The 12,123-nt window shown below is 39.0% G+C and overlaps 1 protein-coding gene across 1 annotated transcript; it reads right to left on the reverse strand.

Annotated features, from left to right (window-relative positions):
• Positions 1–11,362: 11,362 nt before the first annotated feature.
• On the reverse strand, positions 11,363–11,827 carry LOC146484377 (RYamide receptor-like). The gene has a single exon (XM_085104850.1). It carries the CDS (start codon positions 11,825–11,827, stop codon positions 11,363–11,365), a length of 465 nt encoding a protein of 154 aa, XP_084960976.1.
• Between the last annotated feature and the right edge of the window lie 296 nt (positions 11,828–12,123).

Here is a 12,123-nt window from a genome sequence, read left to right on the forward strand (position 1 = left end):
ATTATAAAACTGAGAGAGAAAATAACAAGGAACTAACGTTATTTTAAATAACGGATTAACCAAAAAAGCAGTAACAGAAAAACTGTATGTGGATTAAGGTAAATCTAATACGGCCGCGAAATGAGCTCATCGTCTGACGATAGAGCAAGATAACGATTTGTTTCAAGAAAGATACTTTTAGCAAACAAAGAATATGCACAAGGGAAAGCCTTTAATCCTTTTCCTGATCAGTTTCCATCCCCAAAACGTCAACGAAAAGCCACAAATAGCATTTTGACCAGCGTCACTTGTAAAGGCAATTTACAGGAATATTGTCAAAAACATTTTATTTAACGTGAGATTGTTAGAAAATTATGTGATCCTTTCAAAGTTTTTCGGTCCTGTATTCGCAGTCATTTTATCTCTAAGCTCTCTTTATTTTGACATTTGTATTTTTTTCTTTTTTCCTTTTGTCAGCGTTTTTGTCTTTTCTTTCTGCGGGAAAACCTATCGTCACTAAGTGTCGAACGAACCGGGAAGTTGAAATTCAAAACAAACTCGAGTTCTGGGTACCTGAAGTTACGACGACATGATCTTATTTCTTTTTAGTGTATAACTCCGGCGAAGTCTAATCTTTCCTATTCGGGCCTTAATTCCGAAGGTCACGCCTTGTTTCTTCCTCATGTTGTTCAGTTACTAAAGATATGAAGAAACGTTGCTTCACATTATCTCTCTTTAATTTTCTTTCTCTTCACACACAGGTGCAAAACTTGGTATCACATTAATTTTGCATCATAGCGGAAATCTAATGTATTTTTTCCAAAGTTTTACAATGCTACAGTTTGATTTTCCCGAACATCGTTTTGCAAAGAAAAGCTTATTCGATTATATGCAAAAAATAAAGAGCGTTGTCATTCGGGATGTTGGACAGAGTTCGAATAGAATGACAAAAATGGAAAGAAAACACGGAGATACAATGTTTACGCCATTCGTTGCCTGTAGTATGACAGTGTAAACTGAATATCACTTCCGGTCTCCCCCGCAAAACTGATGCGTCAGCTAAATCTTTATCTCTTAAAGTTTGCAAAACCTTTCTAAACAGTTCTGACTCGTAAAGCGATTTATTTCCTTAAATTCCTACAAAAATCTTTTGAATTTTGGCCATCTTTGCCCGAAAATCATAACGAACCTGACACTTAACACCTTTTCACAGACATTTTCTGTCGTTCCCCTAATTTGTCGTTTAGGCGTCGTTCAAATTTGTCGAGGCGATCTAATGGTAAGAAATTAAGTAACCATCATCAAATGATACATTTCAGTTTAGCGACAACCGCCAGAGCTAATCCTTTATCTATTTTTGTCTCACTCGCTCTATTATCATTTATTGCTTTGGCGCGACTTCAATTTGTGAAGCATGGCGATGGAAAATTAAACTTCCTTTGTTGAACTTTTCAGGAGTCTACGTGCAGAAACTGTAACTCAGATGTCTTTTAATTGCTACCTGAGTCGGCACTTGCATATTCATGATTATTGATCGGGAGATCTGGTGTATCCCCGTAAATTAAAGAAATGAATTGAATCAGTTGAAAAAGAAAGAAGAAATGATGTCAAGGGTAGTGAATTGCGAATTGCGTTTTGTTTAGCGGTAGAAAAACGGTAACAATGCATGGGAAGCTTTTTTACAAGACCGAGTTAATGGACGGGAAACATGATAATTAAAACCCGATTAAACGGCGGCATGCAAATCGTGGGCTCTTTTCGTAGGACTAAAGATCGATTCGTTGAGCGATCTCAGTAAATATAAAGTATTGTTAAACGTTTATCTGTTCGCACGCTATAACTTGCTCATTGCATGGACTAAAGAATATTAACCCTTTTGCCTTTGGTTATGCTACAGTCAAAAAAAATATTCCAAGAGCGCGCGGTAGATATAAGATGATAGATATGCCGTGGTCACCCCATGTCCGACAGACACGACTGGAATAACTGTTTTAATAAAAACAACCAAGAAACCAATGATACAGGTTTTAATAAAATTAACAATTTCTTTTAAAAAATTTGTGACCGTTTTTATTTTTCTGCGCCTTGAGAGATACAAAATCAAGCTACTTAGTAAATAAACCCCTTCAGGCTAGCTGTCAGGCGGCTGGTATGTCGGCTGATAATGTCCGCGGCTGACAGATTGTTCGAAAAATGAATATTTGGCCGAGAAGCAAAGCTTCGAGGGCAAATGTGAAAGTTTGAGGACAATCTCTCAGCCAAGGACATTATCAGCCGACATACCAGGTTGAGCCAATTTCTCTCCAAGCGAAAACTTGTTTCAGTTAGTAAGATTTACTGTGAAATGCCCTGATCGAAACCTTTCGAATGGTATATCGTACATGGACAGGGAATAAATTGATCGGGTATGAACCTGTGCTGTATCCTAAGTTAACTTTCCTCTTTCTTTAATGATATTGTCAATGCTAAGGCTCAAAAGGACACTATATCTGTAAAAGACCCAACAAGGAACTCTGATAATCCCTAAATGGCCCCACAAAGTTAACTGATCCTTGGCTTTAAAAATTTCCCTGTGGACGATACAGAGCAAAACCTATCAATCGAATATTTTCTTTATTATGGTTAAACCAGCGGCTCCCAACGGTTCATTTTGGTGAATATCTCTTTGGATGGCCTTAATCGCCTCAGAATTTCACGGATTTAGTCATGAAGAAAGTCTAAAGTTTTCTTCGGCAACTTAAAATGACAGTTCACAATTTCGTAACACTGGTGCACTAGTTCCTTTCGTTTTCAGAGAGACGAATATCTCGATTGAAATGCGAAGTATTTGACCAGCTATCATTTTCGTAAGGCCGACAACATTTCGTACATTCGTGAAATCAAATTCTGTTTACTTCAATTTTCTGTGACTTTAAATTTTCAGTTAAAGTATTTGAAAAGATCAAACTTAACAAATATGCCTTTAGACGGCCACCCAACCATCTGGAAACACAACATTTTTAAAAAGGTTTTTACTTTAATGTTTCCTTTGGGGGTCCATGTTTAACTTTTATTAATCTACATACATAAGCCAGTGCGTCGATGTCTCTTATTTGTTTTTAGTGTCAATATTTAGCTTGTCATATGGATTATTAGCCGACGGTAGAACAGGAGTAAAGAAAAGAGATGTTTTCTTGAAAAAGGAAGAAGAAATAAAGCTTATTAAAGATAGTAAAAAAACTGCTTTGTTAAGGGTGTAAGGCACTCGACGACAATTCTACAACTATTCAGTTCCATTCTACGTCTACCCTACTAGTAATCTGAGACTATTCTACTCCATTCGTCATCTTTTCTACAACTTTACTATAGTTTAACTCAAATCACGCCTTACTTTACAGTGTGCTGTAAACATTTTTACGACTGTAATTCAAACAAGGCTAGATGCTCCTAACCAAAAGTAAGAAGTGGTTTTGATGCTGGCAGTCTTTTCATCACCGGTAACCATTCGTTGTGTTCCATCATCCAACCGTAATCTTGCGGCGATGGTAATTCAGGGTTGACTACTTTGTCATTGTTCCATACCATAGCTTGGTGGTGGGCTCTCAATAATGCTTCGTGTAGAGTAGCCTTGGTAGTAGGTAATCTGTCAGACTGCGCCTGTTTTTTCCTGAACAACCACCACCTAGTATCCTTAACTTGGGTAATCACTGTATAAGGTACATACAATTGGTAGAGACGTTCTTAAGAGCAGCCTCGGTAGCTTTAGTCGGTTTTTCACTTGTGCCAAGATCTGCAAGAGCAGTGATAATTTATGGACCTGCTTCCTGGAACGTTTTTAACATACTTGCTGTCCTTTTCCTGTTGTCTGCTCCACTTAGTGCATGGAATCCTGGCAAGGTTGTTGTTCTTTCAGGACCGAGGGCTTCAACGATTCATCGTAGTGGAATGACTCAATGACTATTTCCTACTCCAGTTACGAAAGCTGTATCCTCACTAAACCCTGGATAACGCCTTAGAGACAGGACAAAAACACCCATGTCTGGGGAATGGATGCGGATTCTGGTAGCACTTGAGGCTGTTGCATCCAAAGCATGCAGCAATAATTTCGTATCAGCTTCCTCTTGATTACTGTAAAGGTGGTAAATGTCTTTGTAGGTAGCTTTGCATTGACTTGAACATGCCACAACTATACGCTTTCCAATCGTCTGTGTTCATCATCCTCAGAGCAAGATAAGACTTAGCTCCTGTTTTGTGTTAACATGGGAAAGCAGCTTCTTCGTTGGGACTTTAGCTATGTTTGTGGTGTCTGTGATGTGATACGCGACTGGCTGCTGTCTTTCTTGTCTCCTCGCACGAGTAGGCATCTTCAGTGATGATGGCACATCATATATCTATCAAAAATTAAGCGAACCTAATCACTGTCACTGTACTTCTGCAAGACACAGTTAATGAAGTGGTCAGCTAAATGCGCGCAGCTCTTTATTTCATCTGGTTTGTTGATAGACTGTAAACCTGCCATTGCATCGACAATTGCAACTTTCATTTGTACTGAAGCGACCTCTGCAGGTTCTGGGTTATCACTGTTGAATCCTGAACATGGCTCAGCGACTAGGGATGGATCCGTTCCAATAGAACCATCAACAGCCCTTTCGACGGGTAGTGTCTCAAGAATGGCCATCAAGCTGCTCTTCAAACAACGATCTGGGTACAACAGAAATCTCATACTGACCAATTGCTTCTTTAAGGTTGATCTCAGGTCTTGATTTGCATACCACCACTATTCGTGCGAATAAGGATCTGTCCTCTTGCAGCTCCACCACTTTATCTCCAGCAGACAGCTTCATCTTCTTATCCATGCCCTTCCATGTACCGAGTTGATGCTTCTTCATGGGTGACCACAGATTTATTTTGTTTGATTGAATACAGTCGCAAACAAAGGCTTCAAATAGTTCCTGGCTAGTCTGACTCTGGTTGCAGAGAACTTCTTTGATCTTCTCAGGCACGACTTCTTTGGTGACTGGGTTGAATAGGTCATTACTTTGCTCTGAAAATGGATTGGTAAAGCATCTGCACGTCGTAATAAAGTCTTCAAGTGTTTTCTTTTGGTGCGTAAACGTAGCGGCTGAAAGAGCATGGTGTCGCTTCGGTGTCTTTAAAGAGATTCCAGCCATCTCTTGAGCCTCCTCGGCAAGTCTCCCAGGTTCTGGCGAAATGAGAAAGAACTTTGTTCGGGCCCTTGGGTTCAGGGTAATGCCCGCCAATCCTCCAGTAACTTTCATTGACCGGTTGATGTGTTCCAAAGCGTGGTCACCACCAAGGGCACAGAAGAGTACCTCTGGATTTTTGTTAACCACCCAGTTTTCTCTCATAAACTCATTGTAGATCTCAAGATCTGTTTCACCTCAGTGATTTCATCTCTTCTAAATACAGGGGAACCATTCGTGCATAGTTCACCTTGTCATGAACAAAGAAGTACTTGGTGAATGTTTCAAAAGCCATTAGATGTAATCCCCAGTTTGCTGCCCTAACGGCACGGATGAATTGTAGCATTTCCAACACCATTTTCATTTATTGCTTCATCACTCTGAATAGTGGTTGGTTGGCGTTTTTGGCATCAAATCTGCTCATTTCCTCCACGATCTTTAAAGAATCGATACTGCTGGCCAGTTGTGGCTAGGCCTCTTCTGTTTTGCTTCGGTCCAATTCTGTACAGGCTTAGTTAAGCGTCTCAGCAGCTTGTCAAGACTGTCTCAATTGTGGGTGTTACTGTGAAAAGGCTTCGTGGTATAGCGTAAACAGGGCTTGGAGAGTAATAACATGGACTCTTTCTCTTCTCCTCACATGGTTGCCAGCAATGATCTGCTTTACAGTTGCCGATCCATATAGACCAGCTTCCATCCAGCACAGGTCAATACCGCCGCTGTCATTGTACGATCCAATAACTCTAAGTTATGCCATTAAGATGTGAAGTTCCTCAAGTCGAGGAATTAAGTGGTTTAAGTCATCACACGCCAACTGTAACTGCTTTGTGGGTTTGTAAAGGAGTGACAATACAGTCTTTCTTGCCGGACCAACAGCTTTCGTATTGACTTCTTGAGCCTGCATCAATACTGTTAGTAAGGTCTGCGACTCATGAGCGGCAGCAGCAATGGGAGGTGGTGTCCCAACTCGGTTCTAATGACTGACTAATTAATGAGTGATAATCTGACGATGTTGGGATGCTTAGAAAATTACCACGTTGCTGTTCAGGATCAAGTGTGCCGTTAATATGGGGATTAGTAGGCTCTGTGCTTGTTTCCCTGCAGTTAGTGGAAGATCTCATCAACTTCCAAGAAGCCAGACAGCATCTGGAAGCTTTACACTTGAAGTAATTTTGGCGTCATTTAGCAATTTAAAAGAAGGGTACGCTGTGCACTGTGGCTTCGAAGCAGGCTTGGAAAGTCCATAAGTTCAGTTACTGACTGTAGCAGCTCCTTTGTTGAGCGACTTTGAACTGGATCATCAAGCACCAGAACGAGTTTCCGGTCATCAAGTTGACTTATTTGATAAATAGCCATAGCTGCCCCATGTAAGGTGCGTGTACCGTCTATGGTATCTTCTGCAAAATAAACGTTATCAACAGCAAAGAAGACATGTCTTTCTTGGACTATATCTGGGGGAAGGTACACGCCACCGTTGTCTACCATACGTTTAATGGCGCTTCTGGCGATTTGTGTCTCCACTCTTAAGATTCTGTTGTGGTCAGGTGACATTCCAAAACCGGAAGTATATTTATCATCGATAGAGTAACAAAATGTAAAGCTTACAGTTATCGTTACCTGAGTGGGTTGTGTCTTGATAGCACTTCCTATGCCATGTCGCCGAGTTTGTTGTAAGATCTTGTGAGGTAGTTTTTGCCTGCCGTTTCCACGTTTCTGGTTATATTCCATCGCCATAGGATGCTCGTTCTTTTTCAAAACTTGAAGAACTTTCTTATGATCAACAGGTCTCTCCACAAGCTCCTCGACTGTGTCTGTGTTTGACATATTATTCATCGTGAGAAGTCGATACATTGAAATCTTGCAACTTTTGCTAGTGGAGTAACTTCAGTAACTGATTCAGGCTCCATCATTGTGCAAAAATTATCGAAATAAACATAACAGAACGAGTTTCGTGAGGGGAAGCATCACTACAACGACTGTAAGAAAACATGGCGGCCTTCTATTTTCATCCAGAAACTGCCGACCGTAAATACTCTTTATTGATATCCACATCAGCCGTCTCTGAGTTACAGGAACTATCAACATTAAATCATATCTCCAGAATTTTATACAAGTGTTTTTTCGACTTATGAGGAAAAGTGTGAAGGCAATACAATACAATACAATACTTTATTAATTCTCCCCGAGGGTTTTTTCAGATCTAATTTACAATATGTATACAGCTATTTCAATTAACGTTGTCGGATCAAAGTATAAAGCTGTAAGACAAGACCTCAAGACTCGGTGGATTTTGTTATGAATAAGTTAATCAAAATCAGCTCTGCCTCGTCCGTCCAGTGAAGATATACGATGGCGAGCCATTTGGATGAAAGAAATGTTAGGATATCAAGTGGCAGCCTCTTTGAAGATGTCTTTAAGCTTTATGCTTTGATCCGACAACGTTAATTGAAATAGCTGTATAAAATACAACTAAAAGCTAACAATATTAAATATAAAAACTTACATGTTCTTGATATAATAACAACGTAAAATTGCTACTGCTAATAATAGTCAACAACCGGTGTCATATTTTTTCATTAATTCTGCCTTGGCATGCTTTTTGAATGATCTTAATGATCGGGTAGTTCTAGTCAGTGTTGTTACTGAGACTATTCCACACTTTTGTTGCCCTATAAAAATGGCCACTTTGGACAGCCGCTGTCCGGCATCCTGGCAGGTTTAGATCTTCACTGTTGCGGAGGTTGTCAGCGTGCGCATTGGATCGCTTCCCTACTTTACAGCTAATATATGGTGGCACTAAATTGTTAACACATTTGTACATCATTGTCGCGTCTCGCAACCGAAGTTGTTCCTCGACGGTTAGCCAGCAAAAAGCTTTCAAGGCCGGGGTAATATGATTGTATACGGGCAGCAAAGTTCTGCAAAAGTTGTAATTTATGGATGTTCTGTTTATAAGTACCAGCCCATACAGTGGAACAGTAAAATAAAAATCAATTTTAGATCATTTTAGCTGGACGCGCTTGAGAGGGATACAACTTTTTTCCTTTTTTTTGTCTGTGTATGTGTCTGCGTGAATCCACGTGCCTAGTCCCAGCTCCTAAAATGCTCTCAGTTTCTCTCTTTTCCAACTTCAGGAAGACAGATGATAATAGTTTTCGTCAATCTGGTGCGATGATGAGTTCAGGAAAAACTTATTATATGAGACATAAAGGAATGCGAGCCTGGTTTTCCATGCTGTACTTTCCATGCTTTAATTGATCTGTCGATAATTGACCTACCAACAGATTGCTGAATTGCCAACATTTTTCTCGTCATTTAGGGTCTCTGTAACATGTCAAGATAGGTGGTTTGCTTTCACCACAAAATTCCCACGAGACTTCATTTCATAGCATTTGCTCCCAGACTAACACTTCCTTGAATTTATTATTATTATTGTTATTGTTGTTATTATTATTATTATTATTATTATTATTATTATTATTATTACTATTATTATTATTATTATTATTATTATTATTATTATTATTATTATTATTCTAACTCCTCACTTATTGAATATGAATATATGAAGCTGCGAAATCAAGCTGTTGTTTATGCCTATACTCAATGCACTTCCTTGAATGTATTATTGTTATCTTTTGATGCAATTTCTTACAAAGCCAAAGCCTCCATCTTTTTTGTTGATTCTTATACCTAAGGTGGACTAAAAACATTTTTGATCTAGGTCTGTTTTGTGGAACTGAAGTTTTGGGAAAAACTTGTTAAAATATGTTTTCAACTGTTCGACTATCGTTGCATCTTTAACTGAGCTGTTTTTCATCTGAAAAGCCTGCTCAATAAACGTCCTGTTTACTGAAACTTCTTGATGCTTTATATATTCATATTCATTTATTCATCATTCACTGGTATATAACGAACTCACAATAAGGCCAGTTGAATTGATAGCTCAGTTGGTAGAGCACTGCAGTGGCATCGCAGAAGTCATGCTTTCGAATCTCGTTCAAGCCTGAATTTTTTTCAGGCTGTCTGTTCGCAACTGCTTAAGTTTCGTAGTAATTGCAAGAGTCTTTCCGTTCTATCTAATATTTCATCTGCAGTTCAATGTATGATGTTTGATGTATTCATATTCAATAAATGAGGAGTTAGAATTATACTTATATAGCCTTCAATTTTACTAAAAAACCTCCGAGTTTTAGACATATTTTCCCAACAATTATACAACATGTTTCTTTAAAGAGTCTAATAAAAACAAATATTTGAACATCTTGGCAAGTGGGGAAATTAAATTTTTTCACGTCACTCGTTGTACCGAGAAATTAACACAGAGCTATGCCCCCATACAGACCATCTATAATTTAGTATTTACATTTATTATTTATCAATGCTCTCTGATTGTGTGTTAGTTTTTGTCCTGACTGTGTATTTAAAACAGTTTGATTTGGACAATAATCAATGGGCGAGACCTATACTAATGGAATCTTTTTCTTTTATTCAACTTTGCACCAATCTCCGTGCATAAGCCTGCTCATGTCTTGAAGTTGCTTTCGGTTTCAGCGCTTGTCGTGTTACATAGATTATACACTGATCAGTCGAACAGATGTGAAGAATTGAATTATTTTAATTTGGCAACAACGAAAGAAGAAAGAAAGTTTATGACGCTATTGAACTCTGTTTCGTTCTGAGGATTTGTACGAAAACAGTAACAATGGACAGTGAGCTCGCACAGAACCTAGGAAAAGGACTGAAAAAAAGTAAAGTAAAGTGAAGAGATAACACGGGGAGTGCTTGCTCAATCTGCCGAGCCAGAGATCCATAATAAAAGTGTTTGACAATAAACCTGATAAAAGAACGCCTTTTTTGTAAATCGAGAGCTTGTTCGATTCGACAAATCTGTTGACAAAACGAATTGTTGGATGCGGCCACGTCAGTTTCGGCTTAAAATAACAAGTTAAAGGATGAATGGAAAAAAATTAAAGTATAGTTCAAGACTTTGGTGACAACATACTTCTTGCTTCCGCGGTAAAAAACCCCGGTCTGGTTACACTTCTTTTTTTGGCAATGGCATAGGAAGCGCTGATGAAAGGAAAATTGCGGGGTAGAAGATGTTTCGCGGGTGGAATTTAACTTGCTCTTTTTTCAGTTCGGTAAGGTTTGAACGGAAGACAAAAGAATACAGCTAAAAACAGAACTACGTTATAACATTTTATTGAATTTATTTTGTTTCTACGATACAGCTAACGATAATATAATTAGTGTTTCTAAAATAACAGCGAAGCTGCTATACAGGTAAATTCCGAACAGGGAACAGTTTGAAATCCACTACATCTTTCTTGTTTGTTTATTTACAGTCCGAGGTTTAAAGAATTGTTGTTGAACTGTTCAGCAAAGTTTGTCAAACGAATATCAGATAAATTATTTGTATTAGACGGCATCTGAACAGGCATATTTACAATGATTATTTTCCGGCGAGCCTGATAATCAATTTTAACTTTGATCAGAATAGTTTCGTAGAAAAACAATCCTTTCTTGGAAAACTTCATTTCACTAAATTTATGTGCTTTTCAGTGATGTAAACTTTAGCAGCTTTATCTAAATCTTGATTCGTTCCTAAATAGTAAAGTTAACCCGCCATAAGTTCGTTTTTTCGACTAAACGTTCAACGAACCGCTTGCTCAGTGTGCCGCGTGCACTGCGCCGCTAAAACACCTGAGAAATCTCCTTAATGCATTGCGGTAGTTGGAAATGAAAATGAAACAGATGCAAGGATTGATGGCACAATTTGAGACAGACGTTAACCAGAAAATATTCCAGTATATAAAGAAAGTACATGCAAGGAAAGCTGTCCCATACAAAGTTTAATATTAAGGAGAAAATACTGAGCGGTACCCGGCACAGTACAAGCCCTAACACGATAGCAATAGCCATCTTTAACACGTTTCTGTTTCTTTTCGCTCGTTGTTGCTCAGCGTTGGTTGATTGTTCGCCTGGAATCTTCTCTGAATTAAGCTTGCTAACGATGACAGAGTAAAGTATGACCAACATGAGGATAGGGATGTAATAAAATACCACAAATACCGCAAGTATGTAATTGTTAACAGGAAAGGATTCTCCAAAGGCTTCATTCCACCGGAAGACACAAAACAGTTGTTCTGAGTACACAACAAGTTTGTAGGCGACTAAATATGGCGAATATACTATATATACTATATACTAATATACCATGTGGTGAGAATGAAGAAGAGGCACAGCTTTGAACTGATGAGTGGGGAACGGAGGGGAAATAGCACAGCTCCAAATCGATCCACTGCTATCAGAACCAGGCACTGAACAGACACACCAGTGGAGACATCTGATAAGAAGGGAACCAGTTTACACAGGGCGTGGCCAAGAGGGCCACTGATAAGCCAGCGGGAGTTGGCGTACAGATAGGAAAGATCCCGTGGGATCAGGAATATTGGAGGCAGCAGGTCGGACATGGCCATGTTGACGATAAAGAAGTTGATAGGTTTTCTTAAGGTGTGCGTTTTGTAAACAATTATTCCTATAATGGCATTCCCAATCAGCGAAACGACGACGATCTGGCAGTAAGCAAAGGTTTTTCCAAGCTCAGCTGCTGTAGGATTGAACGGACTGGAGCAAGTCAACGATCCATTCACCGTTGTGTTCATATTTGCTGATTTTCTAAAGTTTGGTTGTTGCTTTCACAAACTCATCCGGTTTGTCAGGAGGAAGCCGCCGTTGCTCTATTTATGTTTAAGAGGAAATTACCATGTGTTCTGTGATTCGTCACCAGCGCAAGGAAAAAAAGGCGCTTTTGAATTCAGTTACTGACGCAGATCATTAATTAATAATAGCCAATTAGCTAATATGTCTACCCGGTTTGTCAAACTGTTTTCCTTATTGCCGTTTTTAATGGGTGTTTAACACCAAGAGCTGATTTATCTTATTTTTCATGATGTAAAGA

The sequence above is a fragment of the Pavona decussata genome, unplaced genomic scaffold (assembly GCF_977016875.1).
Source record: "Pavona decussata unplaced genomic scaffold, jaPavDecu1.1 SCAFFOLD_34, whole genome shotgun sequence".
NCBI lineage: Eukaryota > Metazoa > Cnidaria > Anthozoa > Scleractinia > Agariciidae > Pavona > Pavona decussata.

Bases quoted from the DNA above. Each gene is read 5' to 3' on its own strand.
- LOC146484377 (XM_085104850.1), bottom strand. From the start codon at position 11,827: ATGAACACAACGGTGAATGGATCGTTGACTTGCTCCAGTCCGTTCAAT.